We start from the raw sequence: 25780 nt of genomic DNA, 5'->3' as shown, positions 1-25780 counted from the left end.
AAAGGACAAGTTCCCATCAAGCCAAAGACTAGAGGCTAGAGCAGACAGGGCAGGTGCGGTTGTAGTCAGGATTTAGAGTTCAGGTGTCAGTGAGGAGTTCGCATTTGTTATTTCACCTCTTCTCAGCTCTGTTTTATGAAGCTATGGCTATATATATATATATATATATATATACCATATATATATATATGGTATATACCAGGATATGTTTGGGAAGGGAGAAGAAATAAATAATATTTCCATTTAATCTAACTGCCAAGCAACTGACTAGAATCTCAAACTTAAATGGCAGAATTTTAAGCTTCAGCTACAAACTTATTCAATGAGAAAAACACCTACAAAGCAGGGCTGGGGATGATCAGTTGTGGAAGTATGAACACAATACTTCATCTACTATGCATATAATGCATTTGCAACACACTGGAATTATAAAATAAAATAAAATAATGGGGTAATGATAACTAAAGAAAAGCTGAAGTCATAAATGAAAATAAGGTACAAGAGCCTTACCAGGTTTCCAATGCTAAGAACATTGTTGGTTTCTTCACTCATCGGATAACATTCTAAGGCCAAAAAACATATGTTTAGAATTATGCATATGGTAAGGACAAGATCAGTGAATGGGTCCATTATAATCATATGGATAAACTCTTTCCATTTTAACCAACAGGGAGAACAATTCCAGATCAAGAAAGTTTTAGCAAATCTCTGCCAACACAATGGGCATCTCTTCCTGGATTTTTCAGATTCTGAAATAAAGAAATAAAAAAGTTAAACACTAGCAAATTGTTTAAGTTCTAACTAATAAAATATTTTGACTTTTGCATGCAAAGAGATGTTTAGACTAGACTTCTGATCTGGAATTAACAAATAAAAATATTCTGTACTAATAAAAAGCAGAGCAAAGCAAATTTCCTTTATTTTGTTCATGCTTGCTGAGTTAGACAAATGAAATGTGATAAACTGTGTATTAGAAAGTTTCTACTTGGAGTTTCTTTCAAGAAAACAAAGAGTTTCTATAGGAGTTTCTTTCAAGAAAACAAATATGGAATAAAGTTGAGTATTATGATTTAGAATTTCTAGATTTTTATGCTTTACAAAAGCATAAATATCTTTTAATATTGTCCATGACAATGAATTACTGGTTATATATCGAAAAATATCTTAACATATGATTGTTATATTATCCAACCTCTGTTTTAAGTTATAAGTTAATACTTTGTTGCTTTCAATGTTAAAGAAAATTTCTTAGTACTCTTTGGTGAGTGATAAGAATGTCTAAAATACCAATGTTTAAAATACTATGTGTATGGAATTGCTCATTTTAATATTCTTATGTTATTCCTTAAATTTTTGTTATCATCTGCAATTCTAAAGAAGTTACAGGATTACTTTAAAAGTGAGTCTTATCAATAGTACCTTTCAGAGTGTCTATTTTTTTACTTTACCTTCCTCATGTCTGATAGCAGCAGTAGCATCATCCAACATATTCAAAGAAGTAATCACAGAAGTTGGTGATCTTTTCTTCATTTCTATTTGTGTGGTCTTGGTCTAAAAAGAAATTAGATGAGTCCAGTGCTGGCTTCTGCCTTTGTAGATATAAGACTAAAACTATAAGAAAGTTTATAACCTTCTTTAAAATGCTGATTCTTATTTCCAGAAATCTTTTTGGGTTTCATCATGTGCTAGTCTTTACACTATAGGCAATATTAAACTGATTTAGTACTTTTTGGTAATGAATGTGTATTATCCTGCAACTCAAAAAAATCATTTCACACAATGAGATCAACTATAAAAGTAGGAAATCAGAGAATACTGTTTTTATTACTCGTATTTGCACTTGATCTTAGCCAAAAGGCTGAAAAGCGATTCATTACTCATATTTGATAAACCATTCAACGTATACTTTAGGATCACTGCAAAATATCCCATTGGCAAACATACTACTGAATAGTAGTATTTCTCAAACACCTTACATTTTTCCTTGAAGGTATTTTATAACTTTGAAAACTCTTGATAAAATAAAAATTATTTGGGGCACCTGGGTGCTCAGTGGGTTAAGCCTCTGCCTTCAGCTCAGGTCATGATCTCAGGGTTCTGGGATCGAGTCCCGCATCGAGCTCTCTGCTCGGCAGAGAGCCTGCTTCCTCCTCTCTCTCTCTCTGCTTGCCTCTCTGCCTACTTGTGATCTCTCTCTGTCAAATAAATAAAATCTTTTTAAAAAATAGTTGGCTCTGTGGTAATTAAATAAACTTGAATAGTATCAGGTAAAAGAATCAATAAAAGAATGGATTTAAAAGAGTTGTTTTGGCTAGAGCATATCTGAAAATTCCACAAGGGAATCACTTCTTTTTGTCTTGTCACTTGAGTTAGTGGTTTTAAGATACTCTATTTTACCAATGTGGTTACACAGAGTTCAAAAGAAGCCTTGCTCTGGAAACATATTCCTAGGGTTTGATGTAGATGTCTCAACTTGTATACCATCATAGTTATCACAAATAGAGATCAGGTGTTTCTAGTGACCAAGAATATAATTTATATTTGAATTTAAACTCTACGAAACTGACAATGGTGGGACACCTGGGTGGTTCAGTCAGTTAAGTGTCCAACTCTTGATTTCGGCTCAGGTCATGATCTCAGGGTTGTAAGATCAAGCCCTTCACTGGGCTCTGCACTGGGTGTGAAGCTTACTTAAGATTCCCTCTCTGCCTCTAGATTCCCTCTGCCCCACCCCCAGAAGGACCCCACACTCATTTCTAGAGACAGAAATCTATGTGTGTGTGTGCATGCACGCAGGCACACACAAAAGGAAAAAAAACCTGACAATGGGTAGATTATATTACACCACAGAGTTTCCAACAGTGTTTATATTTGACACAAAGGTTAACTTGGTAACATGATACCAAGTTAAATAGGTATTGGTAAACATTTACCTTGGTAAATAGGTGTAGCTAAATAGGTGAAATAAAGAGTAAATAAATTTGAATAGGCCAGGCTGCTCTAGAATGGAGGTAAGTGGGATGGGGGTGCTGCTTCACTAACACTGAAAGAATCAGTGGTCGGATCTCAATGATAACTGATACCCAGCACAACGTAGTTGGCAGGTTCTGCTCTAGTCTTCCTGAAGTAGCATAACAGAGATCAAGAAATCATCATATTTATCTCATTCAGTATCAGTCAAGTTTCCTCTAATTTCATACATACTAGAGTCAGAGGAGGTAAAAACCAACTCTACCATATACTGATTCCACCATGAAAATGACAGATTCTTCAGGTCTACTGATCTCTGTTCCCTCATTACTAATTTTTTTTTTTCTGAAAAAGTAAGCTAAAAACTCAGGATGTGAGGTTAATTTATTTACCTTAACTAAACTTACTCCAGAAACTATTTTTTAACTGACTTAAAAGGTTTCATAAAATGTAAGTTATAGAATGGTGACTAACATAATAAAAAATAAGTTATAATTTATACAGTTTCAAATTTCCATGAGTCAAAAACCAAGAGAAGCATAATTGTTCTGTTATTAAAGTCTAACAGGGATTTCCCAGGTTTAACTTCATGAAGATGATACTTTGTGGTATACTGAATACCTTCCACTAGTCCTTCCATTAGGATAAAGGAATTGCTTCTCCTAGAGATGTTTCTGATAGTGACAATGTCTGATGGAATCACCCCAAGAAGGAATTTAGTCAAGATAATCATCTGTGTGAAGTGGGTACAGTGAGGAAAGTAACTATGTTATTGTTGATGTGGTCATGTTTAATCTCTACTTGTTTGGCTTGAACTGTGGATATATTTTAGAATCTAAAGTGAATAAACTACATATTGGTTTAGTAATATAGTTACCTAAATGGAGCTCTTAAAAATATTGAATGAACGCCCACAAGTTGGCCAACTACTAAGGACAGAACCATTATATAATGCAAATTAAGTAGATCCTGACTCAGTAATCTGTTTGGAAGTTTAAGAGCTAATAAGGGCATATCTAAAGTTAAAATTAGACTGGAAAAAGCACCTAAAATTCCTGTTCTCACAACTGGTTTAAATTTTCTCTAGAAAGGAGGCATGAATAAGAAAGAATCCAGCCATATTTCTAGCATTTAGCAGTGAACACCTGATATACTCATCTTAGACTCACATTTGCTCTCTCTACTGCAGCTACACTGGCCTTTTTTTTAATCCTAACTCACTCTGTTCCTTCCCCTTACATGGCATGCTCTCATTCTTTAGAACTTGGTTCAAGCATCAGTTCCTCAGAAAACCCTGTTATTACTCAGGGAAATCCTTTATATAGTCTCCTAAAACATCATGTTTCTCACTTTTATAGCACTTGCTACGGTTTCATTTATTTATGAAGAGAATAATACAGTGAATCAACAGGTACCTAATATCTAGCCTTAAAATTTAATAATAGTATACTCTTCACTTCTCATGTATTACTCACCCCACTTTATTCAAAATATTTCAGGAAAAATATATTGGACATCATATAATTCTTAGAATAAACTTTGTAAGACACAATCACAATATTAAGATCACTATCAGAAAATTAGTAATTCCTTAATATTATCCAATACTTACACCATGCTCTGTTTCCTTTCATTGCTCAGAAACTTTCTATTATAGTTTATTTGTTCCAATCAAATACAAAAAAGATCCCCATATTGCATTTTTTTCATAGGCCTACTGATTATCTTGTGGCTTTATTTTTTCTATTGTGATTTACTTGTTGATGATAATGGATCACTTACAACTGTAGAATTTTCCACAGTTTTGATTTGATATATTATGTCCTTTTAGTGTAATTTAATATGTTCTTTTCTTCTTTTTTTTTTTTTTTAAGATTTCATTTATTCATTTGACAGACAGAGATCACAAGTAGGCAGAGAAGCAAGCAGAGAGAGAGGAAGGGAAGCAGGCTCCCCGCTGAGCAGAGAGCCCGACATGGGGCTCTATCCCAGGACCCTGAGATCATGACCTGAGCCGAAGGCTGAGGCTTTAACTCACTGAGCCACCTAGGCGCCCCTGTGTTCTTTTATTACAGTCTCTAGAAAAAGACAGATCTAGAGGCTTACTAGGCTTAGCTCAGATTATGGCAAGAATATATTGTATGTGGTGTTTTATGTCTCCCAACCCATAACTTCAGGAAACACATAATGTCTGGTAGTCAGAGAGGTACAATTTTATGTGTATGATAATTTTATGGTCTATCTCCCCATTAGACCATTACCTATAGATAGATGCTATATTTGTATTTATTAACATTTTAAAATCTCCAAAGCTTAGTATAATGCCTAGCATATAGTAGATTGTCATTAATGTTTTATTTAATGAGATAGATGAGCTATAAGGATATCATTTTAGATGGGAAAATGTTTTTAAAAATATTTATATTCTTACAGTTGTGTATATCTGATTCTCTTCTTGAGGTTTGGACAGCAACTGGCAATTTTTTTTTTAAGATTTTATTTATTTGACAGAGAGAGAAGGAAACCACAAGTAGGCAGAGAGGCAGGCAGACAGAGGAGGAACCAGGCTCCCCACTGAGCAGAGAGCCAGGATGCAGGGTTCAATCCCAGGATCCAGAAATCATCACCTGAGCCGAAGGCAGAGGCTTAATCCATAAGCCAACCAGGTGCCCCATGACTGGCAATTCTTAAGAAAGTTTCATCTGCCAACTGTGCAATTGATGGAATAATATAGTTTCAGCATTGAGCCTCCAGGAAAATAAAGTGGCAAAAAATGAAGTAAAGTGTTGAGAAATCAGACACCAATAAATACAGGTCAAACTTTCCAACAGAACTCTTCAATGAAGATAAAATTTGAAGATCATGAAGATGCTTATCATATGTGTGGAACATAGTTGACACTCAATAAACATTATATACTATTATTGCTATTATTGTTATTATTATTTTAATTGCCCCGAAAGGGGGGATAGTGTCAAAGACTTAAGAGTTTTATGTTGATGGAGTATAATCCATTAGGTACTGCTGTGCTTTCTTGTGTTTCCTATAATTAGCAATTAACATTTTTTTTCAGTTGCTCAGTATACTCTAAGCATTGCCAACTGCTTTACAAGAATTTTTGTCATTTGAATCTCGCATCAACATGAGACAGATACTACAATTATATACATCTTGCAGACAAAGAAGTTGAAGTTCAGAAAAGTTAACAGACTTGGCAAATACCATACATCTATTAAGTGGCTAAAACAGACTGAAATCTATATTTATCTGACTACAAACTGCTTTTAGCCAATATGATCTACTGCTTTCCTACAAGGTGAGAATATGAAGCATCTAAGTAATCTCCCAGTAATTCCAACATGAGAATTAGAATCTGATTAGTCTTAAATCAAATCAGTCACCTATAGGGTCCTCAGTATGTTCCATTTTAAATTCCCTTTCCAGCATTTTCTTATGTATACATAAAAAAGGAAAAGAAAGTAAATCTTTTGAAAATGACCTTCGCTTTTACTTCCTAAAAAAGTTTTTCCTGACAAAATGTTCTAGTGTTCTTCCAGGAAAAGAAATCCTTTACAATTGAAAGATTTTAATTAAAACCAGAAAGGCTTCATGTGACCCAAACCAGCCAAATGAATGGAGATATTAAGAAATTGGGAAATAATACAAGTTCTTCCTAAGCAGAGTTAATAGGGCATCTCATCTTGGCATAAGAGAAGTATTGTGCTCTTGGATACATTTGTGTGTAGTCCTTGACATTTGAAAAACCACTTCAAAACAAATTACACATTTGAATACCATTCAGACCATAATCATTCAATCAGAAGAACCCCACACTCATTTCTAGAGACAGAAATCTTTTGTAATCTTTTCTGTGACTTCCTCATGGATGATATAATGGCTACACTCAATAGCTTCTTTTTATACATGTTTTCTTCATACTGTCTATAATCGCTTCTTGTTTCAGTGGTATGCATGTTATGAACCATGTAGACACAGTATCTATCAATAACTTGAATCTGGTATGATCTTACATTCTGTTCTTCAGTTCCCACATTTTTATAGAACTACTTTTCTAGAGCATCTTTATTGATGATGACTTAATAGTTTTATATAGAGAGAAGTTAACATTTTACTCCCTTTTGACCCAGAAGTTACCTTTGATATTAATAAATCTCTTAGCCAGCCTTATTACGCATTCCACTTAGTGCCAGAGTGTATCTTAGCTCTTAACTTTTCCTCATCTCTTTTTACACTCTTCATATGACAGGGTGTTAGTAAAGCTCTTTTCTATCCTTTGTCTGCTCCCTGAATCTGCCCTTTTGCCATCAAGTTGTTTCTTTTTTTTCCAGTGTAGACAACCTTTATAAGCAGGTGTTGAGAGTGCAAAATCGTAACAAATCTAAAAGAATGGAAAAGGAGACAGGGTATGACACCTCCTCCCAAGTGAAGTCCTGTAACTAAGCCACTCCAGTCAAGGAGAATTCAACTTGACCATGGCCACTTCAGGCCCAGAGCTCTCCAAAGACCAAGCTCCCAGGCAAAAGGGTCCTTACAATGCAGGGGAAGGGAGCAACACCTGGAAGAGGCAAGGAATGTATCCTACCCCAGGCCACTTGACTCCTGCCCACCATATACCTCAACAGCTCCAGCTAGGGGTGTTAGGAAACTAAGCTAAACCTCTTCCTCCCCAGTGGAGAAAGAAGTCTGAGATTGAATATAAGAAAGCTACTTGTGGTTGCTTTCCTGGGTCCTCTTCTCTTAGTACACTTACGGCAGAATTTTGATTTTTTAAAGATAATCTCTACAATTTCTTTAATGTTACTTCTGTCAATACTTTTAGATTCATAGACTGAATCTTTTGCTATAGAGCTAAAAATCTGAAATAAACTCAAAAGCCACATTAAATAATTGAAAATTAGAGTTAAACTTTATTAAGTTTTACTATCATGGATTTGGTTATTCCATGGATAAAATAATTATTTATATCAAGATGTATAGAGCATTTCCTCCTGAAAGAGCTAGAAAGCCAGTGAGTACATTTGTTTGCTCTTTTCACAATTTCAGTACTGTATTTTTTATCTATGCTTTTAGTACTTCATGATTTCTAAATTATGGAAGACAGCATCACTTTTGAGTTGAATACTGAAATTTTCCAGTTAATTCTGATGAACTATCAGAAGCAAGTTTGAATTAATAAACTAAACCTGCATTCAGAGAAGTCAAGTTTGAAAAATAATATATCCATCATTTATCAGCAGTAGTAATATACATTTTGGAACAAAAATGTATCTGTCTTAAAGAAATATTTAAAGCTCTTGGTCACTCTTGCCATGGTGCACTGAAGAAACAATGTTTTGTAGCAAAAGTGAGCCCACTTATCAAGATCACTGGTAATATTTTTACCATGTGCAACACACAGTACTGAGCACCATTAGAAAGCAATATACTCCAAGATCTTGAGGAAATAGCTCAAATTCTTTGATTCTATGAAGCATTAAGAAAAATTCATACCTCAACTGCTTTGTCTCCTTCTTGATGTTCTTTTGAAGTCTGCTGAAATTTTGGCTCAATCTTCTTAGCTTTTTCAGCAGCTTTCTGCTTTTCTTCTTCATAGGACATAGCAAGTATGCCCAAGAACAAACTTGCTATGTAAAAAGCAAACCAAAAGCTTATCACAACAAAAAATATCATGTAGACCTTCCCAGAAGCATAAAGGATCTAAGAAGAGTTAGAAAACAAGACAAAAGAGGAAAATGTTATTTGTCTTCCTATAATCTCCTATTTTAAAATGAAAAAATCACATTTTGTTAATGAAAATAATTTAGTTGTATGTGGAATGTAATCACAGGACAGTTTTACTGGCTCTACTTGGAGAAATAAGAGAAAAGCCCTTCAATTTTATATATATATATAAGGTACAAAATGCATAGTACAAAATCAAAGAATTTAGTAATTGAATTAAATTAGAGTGAGCATCTGGCTTTTAGGTCTTCACTAACAAAGAAACATATTGGAAGGAAAGAATTGTCATTTCTCAATTAAGAAAGCTGGACAGTCTAAAGTAAAGACTTTCCTTTACAGTAGAATCTTTAAATATATGAAGCTTAATAAAAGTCAGAGAACGAACGTTTAGAGATTAGTTTCATCTTCTCATTATTCTATGAAAACATCATAACAAGAGACAAGCTTAGATCTATTCAAAGAGGTGGGAAACAAAAATCTTTCTATATCAGAATATCTGCTTTGGTGAAGAACATTTAGATTTGTTTAAATCTAATGGTGAAGAACATTTAGACAAATCACATGAGAAGGTCATATAATTCACTTATTAAAGTTATTTATGGATAGAAAAAAACCAAAGATTTTAGATTTCAAAACTAAGCATTGACTAGCTTTTATTTCATAATAATTACCTAAGATAGATGAGAGAATTTAAAATTTTAAAAATTATAAGTAATTGATACAGTCCACTATGTAAGTAATTCAGACCACTGATTTATTATCGTTGACTATAAGTATATAAACAAAATCCAAAAAAACCCAGATGAGGTTAGTCTTAATTTTTATGCATCCACTTGAATCAATAGATAAGTATTATTTACAGAAAATATTATATTGATACAACAAAGTTAAAAATGTTTTACAGTTTAATAAGTTCTAACATTCAATCAAAAATAATTTATTAACCTATAGTATATTTATCATTATAAGCATTTTTAATAAACCTTATTTCTTAGAAGAGTCACCTATTTAGGATTTGGTTAAATAATTTTCCCACAGAACTAGCTATCATCTACAGTAGTAGATTCAAGAGTTAGTAATGAACACCATGGGATACACTGCAGGCCATGCACATTAATAAATACTTTGCTTAGGGTGCCTGGGTGGCTCAGGGGTTAAGCCTCTGCCTTCAGCTGAGGTCATGATCTCAGTGTCCTGGGATTGAGCCCCGCATCGGGCTCTCTGCTCAGCGGGGAGCCTGCTTCCCCCTCTCTCTCTGCCTGCCTCTCTGCCTATTTGTGATCTCTCTGTCAAGTGAATAAATAAAATCTTTAAAAATAAATAAATACTTTGCTTATTGTATCATTAATTCTGTGTAGTACCTTTATGTGGTATTTACTATTTCCAATATGCAGAAGAAAGATGAAAATTAGGCAAAATGACATGTCAAAACTCTCACAGCTTTGGAGAAAGGCCTGAATCCAAAAATTTTGCTCTTTCCAGTATATGAAACTGACTGGAGGATAAAAGTATACACTTTTATTATGATGGAAAAGTATACACATTCTAGTTCTAGTATATTTTAGTTTGAAATTGGGATAATTATGGCACTCAAAGCCTAGGAGTGTTACGAAAAGCAAATGAAATAGTGCACGTGAAGATGCATTTAGCCTCTGGCAAATATGCAGTGAAGGTTAACTATTGTTAGAAATAACATTTTGCTTATGTCCATTAGGACTGACACTTTGTTTTGTTCATTTCTGTACCCTCGGTGTATCAAAGAGTGCTTGGATCAAATAAATATTTGTTGAATGAATAGAGAATTGTATTCTCTAAAACATAAACTACACTCTTTGGGAATAATTGCTGAATTTCCCTAGCCATGGTCAGTTCAGTGTGGGGCAATGCTGAGAGCACAAATCCAGTCCAAATCAAAGAAAACCATCTCTACACACTAGTTAATGACAAGAGTTCAATACTGATGAAAGTCCCATGTGGACTCCACCAGGGCACTCCCACACTGATGTTTCATTTCACTAGCAGTGGGAAAGGATTTACTTTAAACCAATTCTAACAAGAAAATTAGCTAATGTACTTTGAGGGCTGTAACCCAAAAAACAGAAAACATTATATAAAGTGATACGATCTATAAATACTCACATTTTTGCTTATTAAAATTTCATGAAGCATTTCTATGTGTTTGATACTGAGGATAGAACAATTAAATTGAGATAAAAAGAACTCTTCTCAGGTAGCATATCTACTAGTGGGAGAAACTACTGAACAAGCAATTAAAGTAACCACAATCAGGGAGGCCTGGGGGCTCAGTCCATTAGGCATCTGACTCTTGATTTCAGCTCAGGTGATGATCTCAGGCTTGAGCCCTCAAGGTTCAAGCCCCATGTGGATCTCCATGCTGGGTATGGAGACTGCTTAGGATTCTCTCTCTCTCTCTCTCTATCCCTCCCCTTGTCCTCTCATGTACATGTGTGCATCCACTCACTCTCTCTCTCTCTCTCAAAAATAAACAAACAAATAAAATAACCACAATTAGAGGCAGTTGTACAGTTACATGGTATTTTGGTGTAGGACTTGTCTAGCTATGAAAGGAGAGTTTGGGGAAAAGCTCAAGATTTCTTCTGGGTTTAAGGTATGAATTTGAAGTATGAGACTGAAGGTAGAATGAAACTTGAATTTAGGCTGAGGGTACAACATACATTGAAACAAGAAATTATGGGAAAAACTCACTTAGGAAACAGAAAGCCTCTTCTATACTCAAATAAAGCAGAATATATACTGGAATATTATTAGAAAATACATCTGGAGAAGTATGCAGAAACTAGATCTTTTTTTTTTTTTAAGATTTTATTTATTTATTTGACAGAGATCACAAGTAGGCAGAGAGAGGCAGGCAGAGAGAGAGGGGTAAGCAGGCTCCCCGCAGAGCAGAGAGCCCGATTCAGGGCTCGATCCCAGGACCCTAGGATCATGACCTGAGCCAAAGACAGAGGCTTTAACCCACTGAGCCACCCAGGTGCCCCCAGAAACTAGATTTTAAAGAGCACTATAGACCATCCATTTGGACTTTGAACTTCATCCTATGGGAATGCAGAACTTCTGAAGGATTTTTAGAAGTAGGAAAATGTGATAAGATGATTTTAGAAATAAGAAGCGCCTAGTGTTGTGGAAGAGATACTGATACTTGTCAAAGTTTGGAAAATAACAATATAAATAAATATTCATGTTACAAAATCAGAAAAATATACTTTGCAATTTAAAAAGTCATTTTAAGGGGCACCTGGGTGGCTCAGTGGATTAAGCCACTGCCTTCGGCTCAGGTCATGATCTCAGGGTCCTGGGATCGAGTCCTGCATCGGGCTCTCTGCTCAGCAGGGAGTCTGCTTCCTCCTCTCTCTCTACCTGCCTCTCTGCCTAATTGTGATCTCTCTCTGTCAAATAAATAAATAAAATCTTTAAAAAAAAAGATAAAAAGTCATTTTAATATTTTCATGTATTTCTTTTATAGAAGTATAATTGTACTATTTACTTTACTTGACTTTTATTTAATAACATAACATGAACATTTGTGCTAAAAGTCCAATCATTATTAATGGCCTATAGAGGTTATTACACACACACACACACCCCTCATAATTTATCTATCCAATCATAAAAAGTATGGAATGTATGTATATGTTTTAAAAAAAGAGAGTGTTCTCCTTCAACTATACATACTTTGAAAATTTAAAGTAATTTATTTTATCTAATATACTTTAATATTAACTATGTTGTTAAACTAATGTTGCATATTTCACTGTGATGAAAATTCTCTTAGAAAAATGAAGTCACCATTCTAATGTGTACTTTAACTTTCTAAGAAAATATGGCACATAAATCATCAGTTACAAAGAGAGGCTCTCAGAATTTGGATTTCAAGTCTCAGAACAGCAAGCCTTCTGTTATAATCAGATCAGGATTAAATATTAAAGGGGAATGAGAAGCAATAGAAGAATTGAAGTGAAATACGCATTGTAGACATTAAGTAAAAAATTTCTTGGGGTGCCTGGGTGGCTCAGTGGGTTAAAATCTCTGCCTTTGGCTCAGGTCATGGTCTCAGGGTCCTGGCATCAAGCCCCGCATCAGGCTCTCTGCTCAGCAGGGAGCCTGCTTCCTCCTCTCTCTCTCCCTGCTTCTCTGAGTACTTGTCATCTCTGTCTCTCAAACAAGTAAAATCCTTAAAAAAAATTTTTTTTAAAGTAAAAAAAAATTTCTTAATACATGTTAATCTCATAGGTTAAAAATTTTTTTAAAGATTTTATTTATTTATTTGTCAGAGAGAGAGAGAGCGAACTCAGGCAGACATAGTGGGGCAGAGGCAGAGGGAAAAGCAGGCTCTTTGCTGAGCAAGGAGCTCGATGTGGGACTCCATCTCAGGACGCTGGGATCATGACCTGAGCTGAAGGCAGCCGCTTAACCAACTGAGCCACCGAGGCGTCCCAGGTTCAAATTTTTTGACTGAAGAGGCAGTACTTACCAATGTTCTTTACTCAGTTAATATCAAATGTGTGATATTATACAGCAGGGCAGTGATCTCTAGAAGATACATGTGTTGTAACTTTGGAGAGGTTACCCAACCACTCTGATCTTAGCAGATACCGATAGGTCTTGCAGGATTGTTTCAAAGATTAAATATGATATACATAAAGGCACAGACTTGGGCACAGAGTTAGCATACAGTTTGACTTTCAGTAATTCTGACTCTCTTTTCTTCTGCCCTCAAATTCTTCTCCCCATAGAAATTTAATAAATCGTGGTACATCTTACCATTATTTTAGAAGGTAGGGACATGATATCATTTTTTGTGCCATGTAGATTCTGTTCTTACCTGATGATAAAGTGCTTCAGGGTAATCCTGCGTCATTAACCGAAACAGGGCAAGTAAGGCCCAGCCAAAAGTGTCAAAATTTGTGAAGCCATAATCAGGATTTGTGCCAGCTTTCACACACACATATCCTTCAGGACATTGACTAAAGAAGACAAAGAGAAGAGAAACTGCTTACTCTTATGTGACTTTTAGATTACAGGCCAAATCATAAATACAGAATATCCACCTATGAATAATAAAGAGTTCTTCCACAGGGAACAGTCTAAACAAAGCCCAGTGAAAAAGCTGCAAATGAGGTAGATTTTAAGTTAATACAAGTGAACAGTGTTAATTAATCTAAAAGGAAAAGGGGTCTCACCAATGGTTTTTTGCCAAGCCTTGTTGAAGTTTTCTTTGCTATCAGCATCAAGGTGAAAGCATACATAATGGGAATAACCGTCATAAAACAAAGCTTCAGTCATTGAGGGTTTAATTTTCAAATGTCTCACCTTAAGCCCTTGGGTCCCATTATTTAAGGGTGCAAAAACACTTCCACATTGATAAGTTATAATCAGCATTTGCACAATGGTAGAAAGATCAGATTAAAGATTTATCTTACTTCCTTTGATGGAGTCTTCATACTTTATTTTCTGGGGGCTTGAATATTATGATTCGTTATTATAGTTGTGGCCACATAAATCATGCTTCCCTCCATCCATACCCTGTGTAGTTTCCTCCAGTGTTATTCTGGCTTTGGCCATGTGACTTGTTTTGGACTTTTAATAGTTAACAAATGTGATGCAAAGAGAGGTTTAAAATGTATTTGTGCTGGGCAGTGTTGAGCAAGTGACAAAATGTCTAAATCACATGAATATATAAACTACATAATTCATGCTCCTTTATCCCCATATGACTTTTGTTAATCTGAGCCCTAGAGCCTAAGAAATGATATGGGCACCATATCATTTCCAGCTGATGGAAGTGACATAAGGAATTACAGGAAAGTGCTAGTACTGCCGAGAAGCACTATATTTCTACTTTCCTTTCTCTTCATTGGAAATTATATGACAGTAAAACTTGTATTATCATATCATTGAATAGTTATTTATAAATACTATTTATAAGAGCAATAAACTTTTTATTAATGTAAATTTTGTCATAAAATATATACAAGCCATAAAATAAATGAAATAACAGCATATATTTCCTATTTCTTCTCTTCAAAGGCTTTTGGACCAAGAAAAGATTATATCATCTCTCTTGATAATTCCCACTAGCTCTGGGGTACACAGAAAACAAAAAATCAGATCCTTATTTAAGTCCCAGCCTTGCCATTTATTCACTTCATGACCTTGAATAAATCATTTAAGTAGTCTGTTTACTGCTTTTTCCTGTAAAATCAGGGTAATAGTATTCCGTGTTGTATATTTCTCAGCATGGTTTTAATGACAAAATGAGATAATGTAATCAAATGATAAACATCAGCCAAAGCATTAATCATTCAATAAATACTATGGATCTATGAAACTGACTGATACAAGAACATTAACACCACTTACCCAGCATCTGTTCTGTTGCCACAAAGGAGAGCATATCTTTCTCCTTCCAAATAATAAAAGTTTTCTGTTTCTGCAAAATAGGAAATTACATTCTGTTATCTAATTTTGAGTGAAGAGCATATCTGATATCCATTTAGATCTGCATAGAATATGAACATCTCTCTCTATACTGAAAAGGTAGGAATATATAGCCCACCCTTTCTTATCTACAAGATTGTCCTAACATGTGATGCACAGACCAAAAGATGTCTGGCAATCTACCTACTACACCGCCCCAAAAGAAACAAAACCCAGCATAAAAAGAGGAGAATCACTTTCAAAACTAGAGTTCTGGGAAGCAAATATTAACCAGTCAGTTATGACCAGAACCCTGAAGAAAAATTCCCAAGACCAAAGTGAAAGCTGAGACCTTTTCTTCCAGGCTTTATTCCTAATGATCTTCCTTAACATGAGACCATATTTCTGTCTCTGCATTTAAATACCATTCTCTTCCCATGTTGAAGCTTATTTTTCTATATTGAGCATCCAGTGCCAGTTACTCACCTTGGTGTCATTTAATCTAACCATAATCCCAACTAATCTGAATCATAGCCCATAGAATTTATTCAGGTATCTTTATCTGCTGTCATTCAATATGTAAATGGTGTATTTACAGATATGAACTACCAGGGTTGGGAACATACATGCTTAGAAGTATTGATTTTAGGTTCTGAACTCAAATCACAGCTCCAACACATGAGATCAGTCCTGAATGTATGTGTGTATATATAAAATTATATATATATATATACATATGTACACACACAAAACTGAATTACTACAATGCCAAATGATGTCACTTTAACTTTACCTAAAATAATGTTAGAAGTTTTTTTTTAAGATTTTATTTATTTATTTGACAGACAGAGATCACAAATAGGCAGAGAGGCAGGCAGAGAGAGAGGGAGAAGCAGGCTCCCCTTGGAGCAGAGAGCCCGATGTGAGGCTCAATCCCAGGACTCTGGGATCATGACCTGAGTGGAAGGCAGAGGCTTTAACCCACTGAGCCACCCAGGTGCCCCTAGAAGAAGTTTTAAATCATAGTTAGGAACCACTGGTCAAGCCTTTTAAATGGCAGTCAAAATCCAAATGAAATTCAACATTAGTAGTTGAGGACTGTCCCAAATATTGTTCTAAAATAAAAGGACTTTGACATGGCAATTAGGTTAAATAAAATTTTATAAATATAATATTTTCAGCAAGTCCTAACATATTTTTAGACAAAATGGAATGACTAGAATTGGACAAATTTTAAAGCTGTAAACTTAAAAAAGTGATTTCTTTATAATATAACTTACTCTTTAAGATGAAAAGAACCTGGATTTTTTTCCAGCAATAACTATTGGTATTCACTATATTGAAGTATTTCATTATTGTGAAGTAGTAAAAATTGTTTATTTTTTATATAATTTGTATATTTTTTGTTGTAACTAAAGAAACCAAAGAGTATTTCAAGAGTATTTTAATTGGAATCTAAGATTTAACATCCATTTTTCTGTTGCCCTCACCACTAGAATGAAGACCATGAGATAGACACACATAATAACGAAATATTTCACATACTCATATACCAATAATTTTGTATTACTTGCAGCATAATGATATTATGGGGTAAAAATAAGGAGTAAAATTCATTAAGATTTGTTTTGGAACTTATATATCCAAATACAAATAAAATTAATGTAGGGGATTACATAAGACTTAACAACAATTTACTTTTATTAGTTTAAAAATATGCTTTTATATTTTTCTAAACCCTTTCAGAAAGACCTGATAATTTTAATATGAGTGAAAAATCCAGTAAGAGAGTATAACCCGGTGGAGAAGGAATGGATTTGAAAGCCAGATTGGGATGGTTAGAATCCTAGTTTTATCACTGAGTTGTTGTTGTTCCACTGGAACATTCACTGAATTTCTCTGAACTTCCATTTTTTCTGTTTGTAAGCAGGCTCATTCACTTCTCTGCAGGGTTATGGTGAAGATATGTGATCAGACATATGTGTTACTTACATATATAGGAGCAAAGCAATATTTATTCTGGCATTATTAGTATTTGCCTGAAGTATGTTTATTATTTACCAAAAGATAACTCAAAACATTTAAAATGAGCAGCAGTAACTGAAATCCAACAATAGTGAGAATTTCTATAATGTAGTCTATTTTTTATTTACAGGGTCATTTTAAAATTTCTAATGAGTAGACTTAAATTTATATTTTAAATAAACAACTTTATTGAAGAAAGGTAGAATTATGAGGATTTTATTTTGATAAAACTGCAAATAAGACTCTGGTTAGGGGCGCCTGGGTGGCTCAGTGGTTAAAGCCTTGCCTTCGGCTGGGGTCATGATCCCAGTGTCCTGGGATCAAGCCTCACATCAGGCTCTCTGTTCAGCAGGGAGCCTGCCTCCTCCTCTCTCTCTGCCTGCCTCTCTGGCTACTTGTGATCTATCTGTAAAAAAAAAAAAAAAAAAAAAAAAGACTGGTTATATTTATTTTTTAAAGGATAAAATTTGCAAAACTTAACAATTTCAAACTTGGGTCTTCCTCACTGAACTATCTGAAGATTGGAACTTTGAATTGCAATTCTGATAAATGAAACTGATCCAAATCAGCACAGGTTTCCTCCGCCATCCAAAGTAGAACATTCCTAATGAAACCTTTTGTGAAGGGAAAGGCATAAGGTAAAGAAGTAATTACCATTAGTTTTTTTTTTAAGATTTTATTTATTTATTTGACAGAGAGAAATCACAAGTAGATGGTGAGGTAGGCAGAGAGAGAGGGGGAAGCAGGCTCCCTGCTGAGCAGAGCCCGATGCGGGACTCGATCCCAGGACCCTGAGATCATGACCTGAGCCGAAGGCAGCGGCTTAACCCACTGAGCCACCCAGGCGCTCCTACCATTAGTTTATAGGGAAAAATTTGTGGGCATTCCCAGGCCCCAAATATAACCTCTCTTCAGCTTTTCTGATACATTAGGACACATCTTGCTAATAGACACACAAAATAAATTGAGACAAAGCAAGGTTTGTCTCAATTCAAAGCTATGTTGGCTTGATGCTGGGAGGCTGTGCGGGGTTCCAGTGGAAGGCTCTCTGGTGGTGCTGTTCTCCCTGCCGGGATGCAGGCTACCTTTATAATGGCTTGCTGCAAAGCAAACCCTGAATGCTATTTTTACTTTTAGTGTTTTTTCGTAAAAGCAAAAATCATCTTCAGATTTCCTTTGGTTACTGAAAACAAGTACTCATGCAGGTCTTTGGTAAAAGCTAAGTGGCAACATGTGAACTTTCAAAAAGCATGTGAACTTGAGCATAGTTAGAGCATTTGCAAGTTCGTTCCGAAGTTGAGTGTTCAACACTGCTGTGAAATCTGCTCCGTTGCAGAGAAAAATTTTAACTTTTTTGACATAGATGGCAAGTGATTCTTACCTCGCATATAATATGGATTTTCAGTTCTGTTGTGCAGGGTTGAAGTTTCGTTTTCTTGGGGCCATCGCAAACACTTATGCTTCAGGTTGCCCATGAAGAGCCCCATCCCAATTAAAGAAAATACAGTCAGAAAAAACAGAGTTAGGGAAATGACCCCAGTAAGTTTCTTCAAGCAGTGGATGAGGATCCCTGTGAAAGACTTCAGACCTAAAAAGAAAAAAGTTTGTTTTTGATAAAGTAAAATATCTTAGTAAAGCAGCTGTTAGCACAATTCCTCCATGGTAAATGCATACTCGGCTGAAATCAACAGCTTGTGTTTCCTAATCTAAATCATCCATTATCTACATCTAATAAGTAAAATGAATAAAAAATAAATAAAAATATGAAATTTAAGGTTTCTATATTATTGCTGGCTTATTACACTTGTTAAAATAATCCAGGCACAAATTTTAAAATTAATTATTTGTTTTTCTTTGCTATAAAGAACAAGACTTTTGGTTACTGCTTTTCATACCAACCACCACCGTATATAAGCATAAGTATAGAGTTATAAATCAAAATAGGTTGCAAATGTTGTTGAAACAAGAAATAGTTTGAAATAGCAGTATTTTAGGGGCGCCTGGGTGGCTCAGTGGGTTAAGGCCTCTGCCTTCCACTCAGGTCATGATCCCAGGATCCTGGGATCGAGCCCCGCATCGGGCTCTCTGCTCAGCAGGGAGTCTGCTTCCTCCTCTCTCTCTCTGCCTGCCTCTCTGCCTACTTGTGATCTCTGTCTGTCAAATAAATAAATAAAATCTTTAAAAAAAGAAATAGCAGTATTTTATACTATTCTTTCACTAACTTTTTAAGAATTCAATTTTTGGAGCTGATTAAACAAAACATGTACAAATTTGAATTACGAATGAGAATAACACACAACTGTGGTATCTGCAGACTGTATTTACATTAGAACATTTACTAATTGAGAATTCAGCCTTAAAGCTGTCTTTTTACTTCAGGAACTAATTTTTCTATTTATTAAATAAAACTTGCTCAAGAAATCCTCATGCACTGCTGGTGAAAATGTAAATTGGTGCAGCTACTGTAGAACACAGGATGGAGGTTCCTCAAAAAATTAAAAATAGAATTACCATAAAATGCAGTAATTACACTCTTGGGTATTTATCCAAAGAAGAGATTTATCCAAAAAGATATATGCACCCCTATGTTAGTTGCAGCATTTTTTACAACAGCCAATATACGGAAGCACCCTAAGTGTCCACTCACAGATGAATGAATAAAGAAATGTCATTTACATATGTAATAGAATATAATTCATACATAAAAAAGAACAAAGTTTTGCCATTTGCGACAACATGGATGGATCTAGAGTATATTGTGCTAAGTGAAGTAAGTCAGACAGGCAAAGACAAATGCCATATGATTTCATTTATATGTAGGATCTAAAAAGTAAACCAATGAACAAACAAAAAGATCATAAACAGCGTCATAAATAAAGAACAAATTGGTGGTTGCCAGAGCAGAGTCATGGACAGAATGAGTGAAAGACAGTGAAAGGTACAGACTTCCAGTACTGGAAAGAGTAAGTCATGGGATGAAAGGTACAGCATGGGGGATAGTCAGTGGTATTGTAAGAGCATTGCATGTTGATAGTGTTAGTTACACTTGTGAGCATGGCAAAACAGACAGACAGGTAGAATCACCTAAAATTAATGTAACATTGGGTGTTCATAGCAATTCAATGTTTTTTAAAAGCTCAATTCTGGAAACAAAAAAAAAAAGAAACAAACAACAAAAATAATGTAAATAATGTAACTTCATCAGTAAAACTAGTATTAACCTTTCTTCCTTCCTTCTCTTTCTTCCCTTGCTCTTCTTATTTGTTGGTCTGTTTATATTTAGGATCCTAATAACTGTTCAGCTTCACAGTGGATAAGAATGTACTAATGCTGTGATTCTGTCAATATTACTATGCTTCTGTTTTAGTATCTTTAAAATGTGGCTAATAATACCCGCTTCATATATTATTGTGAGAACTGAAAATCTTTTTTTTTTTTTTTAAGTTTTTAAGTGTGTTGGGTCCAAACTCACAATCCTGAGATCAAGACCTGAGGTGAGTCAAGAGGCAGATGCTTGACTGACTGAGCCACCTAGATGCCCTGAGAATCTATTTTTCAGTGACCTCCTAAGATGATTGGCTTTTTTGAGTACATTAAAATAAGGTTGAAATAAAGCTATTTCTGTGGTTAAAGAAATGTGATATCTAGATAAATATATAATTTTAATTGCTATCATATGGAAATACTTGTTTATAGCTTATTTTGCCACTTGGAGTTATACTATTTATTTTATTTTGTTATATCCAAGTCTTTTTAAAAAATATTACATTAAAAATAGAATTTCTGTATCATATTATATGTATTGATACATTTATGTTCAATTTGTTTTTAAGAGATGTTGAACCAATATATAAACTAAAGATATAAATACATAGTCAAGCCTTCATTAAAACTGGGATATTTAAAAAACTTTGTTGTCAATTTATTAGAAGAAAAATGGGATCACTTTACTTTGTAGTTTCTATGATTATTATAATGAACTTCAAAACATGTATATTTTATATGTACTTGTCATTTGGCAACTGCCATGAGTTCTTCTATATTTTTTTTAATTGAAGTATACTTAACACACAGTGTTATATTAGTTTTTTTTTTTCCAATTCTGACAGTTTATATTTATTTCTTTAAATTTTAAACATTTTAATTCCAGTGTGGTAGATATCCAGTGTTAATATTCATTTCAGGTGTGCAATATATGATTCAACGCTTCCATATATTATTCAGTGTTCATCAAGAGAAGTGTATTCTTTAATCCCCATCACCTGGTTCACCCCCCGCCCACCATCCTCCCCTTTCTCTGTAAATTTTTGTCTATTGAAAAGTTTTTTCACAATGTTTTGCTAGAATTATTATTTTTAAAGATTTATATATTTATGTGAGAGAAGCAGAGAGAGTGTGTGTGTAAACTGCTGGGGAGGAGCAGGGGACAGGGAGAGAATCTCAAGCAGACTCCCCACTGAGCTTGGAGCCAGATGCATGTGGGGCTCCATCTCACGTTCATGAGATCATGACCTGGGTTGAAATCAAGAGTTGGATGCTTAAAAGACTGAGCCACCCAGCTACCCCTGTTGGAATTATTTTAGAACAATTCTTAAGTAAAAATATATGCATGTGAAAATGTGATATACATACACACACATATATATAGACATACATACACACATAACCAAGCTCCCATTCTTTTTATTTTTAAGCTTTTATTTTGCTTTAGTTTAGGTATATCTTTTGTGGAGTTTGATTTACTTAAGATTTAATATTAAAGTTATACATCTTGACAGAAAAATTTAATCCAATTGTATTTATTTTCATAAACTGCGTTTATTTTTGGATATGACTTTACCATTTTGTTTTTATTTCTTTTTTTTATATATTCTTCTTTTTTTTTAATTTTTTATTTTTTATAAACATATATTTTTATCCCCAGGGGTACAGGTCTGTGAATCACCAGGTTTATGATTTATATATTTCCCTTATGTGTCTTTTTTTTAATAATTTTTTATTTTTTTTATAAACATATATTTTTATCCCCAGGGGTACAGGTCTGTGAATCACCAGGTCCACACACTTCACAGCACTCACCAAAGCACATACCCTCCCCAATGTCCATGATCCCACCCCCTTCTCCCAACCCCCCTCCCCCCAGCAACCCTCAGTTTGTTTTGTGAGATTAAGAGTCACTTATGGTTTGAAACAAGATGGGATTGGGAGGGAGACAATCCCTTATGTGTCTTATCTTTTAAAAATAAACTTTACTTTTTCTCCTTTTTTCTCTACTATTTAAGGTAAAATATATTTTGAGAAACTGTATCAAACTTAAGTTCTTATTGGGACAAACTTGTACCCTCTATAGCAAAAATAAAACTTTATGTACTATAGTTTCACAATGTAAGATAAAGAAATAACCACATTTACTTTCTCACATCTCTCTATTCCCCCTTCTCAGTTTTTGTTAATATAATTTAGTACTTCTGACCAAGTAAAGGGCTCAATTTGTGTATTTTCCATTACATATTATTTTTCATGATTTACAGGAAAGGTTAACATTCAAATCCTTACAATGGCTTGTCAGGAAACACAAATTTATGCAAAAGGGGAGCAGAGGGGACCTGGATGAATATGCCTGATTTAAAGGAGTAGCTGTTCCTCAACTACAGCTGGTAGTTATCATGCAAGAATGCTGGGTGGCTCAGTGGGTTAAAGCCTCTGCCTTTGGCTCTGGTCATGATCTCAGGGTCCTGGGATCAAGCCCCACATTGGGCTCTCTGCTCAGCAGGGAGCCTGCTTCCTCCTCTCTCTCTCTGCCTGCCTCTCTGCCTACTTGTAATCGCTGTCTGTCAAATAAATAAATAAAATCTTAATAAATAAATTAAAAAATCTAAAAAAAAAAAGAATGCTGGTGGGTAGATGTGAGAATTCATCCAAATTAATTTAGATTTTAATGTTAAAAATCACTAGTTTTCTAAAACAATTTTGTTATCTATTTCAAAGTTTTCTGAAACACAAAACATGTTTCTAGTTTAGGAATGTCTGTTATTAATTTGGGTTGTAATATTTGCATTCTGTTTTGCATACTATCAGTAATTTGGAATTCATTCTGTGTTGAAATGATTTCAGAGTTCACTATGATTAGTTCTGATATTAAATCTTCCCATTGTTGAGTATTTTTTTTCATACCAGTTGTTCAGGAAAGATACATACATAAAACTTCAGAACTCTTGCTTGGCTGTGAATATCTTCCTATCAGCTTCACATCTGGATGACAGACAGGTATAGAACACTAGTGTCATAATCTTCCTGCCTATACCTTGCCCAAGCTCAAATTTCACTGGCTATTCATTTTCAGTATTATCAAAAGGTCTAAAAATAACCTTTTCATAGGTAATTTTTCATTGCCTTTTCATAGGATTTTTATAATATACTTATTTTTTAAGGCTTCAATTAAAAAATGTTATAATATATCTAAGTGTACCTTTTAGTTTTTTTGTCTACTATAAAATGAACCTTCTCCATTTGTGACAAAAATTTCAAGTTAAAGTTTTTAAAAAAATGTTCTAGTGTATTTTTGAATGATTTATCTTTTACATTTATTCTGTTCTCTTTTTTGGGGTCACCAACTATCCATAAGGTGGAACTTAGTTTTCTCTTTTTCGATAACCCATCCATTTTTGTTCTATTGTATTAATATAGAATTTCTCTAGTTTCTCCTTACACAACTGGTTTTATTTTACTATACCAAAATACTAAAGAGATAGTACCATATTTTAATGCATCTATTACCATAAAATACTCACCAAAGTTAATATACATTTTTAAAAGATTTATTTATTTATTTTTGTTTTAGAAAGAGAAAGAGAGAGAGCAGCAGGGGGAGGGGCAGAGGGAGAGGGAGAAGCTCAAATAGACTCCCCGCAGAGCACGGAGCTCATGATCCTCAGATCCTTAGATCATCCTGAGCTAAAACCAAGAGTCAGATGCTTAACTGACCACATCACACAGTTGTCCTGGGTATTAACACTTTTTTTGCCTAATAAGTACTTTTGTCTATTTTATTATATCATTTTCATCTTTTGCTTGAGTCCAGGTTTTCTTCACAAAAGGAGCACCTGGGTAGCTCAATCAGTTAAGCATGGACTCTTGGCTTCTGCTCAGGTCAAGATCTCACGGTTATGATCTCAGTGTCGTGGGATGAAGCCCCATGTGGAGATCAGTGCAGTCTGCATGAGATTCTTTCCCACTTTGATTCTCCCCCAACTTGTGCCTTCTCATAAATAAATAAGTAAGTAAGTAAATAAATAAATAAAATCTTGAAGGGACTACAAAAAGGATGACTTCTTATGCTTGCTCCTATTCCTTAGGACATATTTTTTTTAAAGAAAAAAGAGGATTATTTTTATTTTCTTAAATAGCATGTTTCTCTTTTGGTATTGCAAAATACTTTCATATGCTCTATATTGCTGGTATTTCTGTTGATTATTTTCTCCCTTGGAAAAAGAGAAATTTCTATCAGCCTGTGTGTTTCTAAATGTGCTAAGATATGTTGTTCTTGTATTAATTTAGATTCACCTGATTTCTTCTATAATCTTTACCTCTGAGCCTAAGATGAAGACACAGTTGATGCAATTTTATGTTCTAGTAATTTGTGGAGAGTAGTAAGGTAGGTAGAACTGTGGGAATTCCTATCACTGCCACCTTCTTCACTGGGTTTCTTCACTTCAGCTTCATTGAAGCTGCCAATCCATTTTTGTTAAACAGCTTTATCGAGCTATAATTCATAAATCATACAATTCACCCATTTAATGTGTACAGTTCAGTGTTTTAATATATCCACGGGGCTATGTATCATCCATCACCATACTCTCTTAATTTTTTTACTGTTTTGCCCAATCTAGACTCCAAGTGTACAGCATGCATATATCTGGCCGTCTTCATGGTATTCCAATGGACAAAAATCATCTGTAGATCTCATTTTTGGTATTATCACACTTGCCTCTGGGTTTATTGGCCCACCTATTTCATACTGCTGACTCAGCAGCCAAAACACTAATGGAGTTGTTTCATACTGGATTGTTTTCATTCATTCTTAACACAAATTAAAAGCTGTTGATGGGCTTCTCTAGGATATCTTCAGGAACGGGAGCTGTAAATTAGCATCTTCCATCAATGTGTTCACAGCTCTACCTTATTTAGCAGAACCTCCTTTAACTCTGTGGCATGTGAATGAAACCTATCCAAGCACTCAGAGCAAAATGGAATTTATCTTATTTTATATTACTTTGTTCATTTCAACTGGTTTTTAGATACAGTGAGGAAAAAAAGGCATATTAGCTACCTGTCTAGATTGCTATCTCTCTCAGAAGTCTAAGGACAATTTTGTAAGTTTATATTTAAGAGGCAAGGATAAATAAGAAAAAATAGAAAATAATATACTTTGGTTAATTTCTTTATTTTATCATTAAGAATTGAATCCATCTCGAATAAATAACAGTCAAATGTGATTTTTTTTTTTTTTTTTTTTGCTTTCCTGGAGTGACTGACATAAACTTACAGATGAGATAATTCACTGACTTCAAAGATGAAACACTGT

At 34.5% G+C, this 25780-nt stretch overlaps 1 protein-coding gene across 2 annotated transcripts in view; it reads right to left on the bottom strand.

The window, feature by feature from the left end:
- The window catches only part of SCN7A (sodium voltage-gated channel alpha subunit 7), an 86011-nt gene that overhangs the window by 33084 nt on the left and 27147 nt on the right, over positions 1-25780 (bottom strand). For both annotated transcript variants that reach the window (XM_004744002.3, XM_004744003.3), the window contains exons 7-12: positions 18578-18784; positions 15115-15184; positions 13577-13718; positions 8482-8688; positions 1449-1551; positions 511-749 (exon numbers count right to left, since the gene is read on the bottom strand). In XM_004744002.3, the coding sequence (XP_004744059.1) occupies positions 511-749; positions 1449-1551; positions 8482-8688; positions 13577-13718; positions 15115-15184; positions 18578-18784 (968 nt within the window). The remainder of the gene's footprint in view (positions 1-510; positions 750-1448; positions 1552-8481; positions 8689-13576; positions 13719-15114; positions 15185-18577; positions 18785-25780) is intronic.

Source organism: Mustela putorius, unplaced genomic scaffold (genome assembly GCF_011764305.1).
Source record: "Mustela putorius furo isolate JIRA1106 unplaced genomic scaffold, ASM1176430v1.1 tig00003869_pilon_pilon_pilon, whole genome shotgun sequence".
NCBI lineage: Eukaryota > Metazoa > Chordata > Mammalia > Carnivora > Mustelidae > Mustela > Mustela putorius.
The sequence above is the reverse complement of the archived record's forward strand: the minus strand, read 5'-3'. Positions and strand labels throughout refer to the sequence as shown.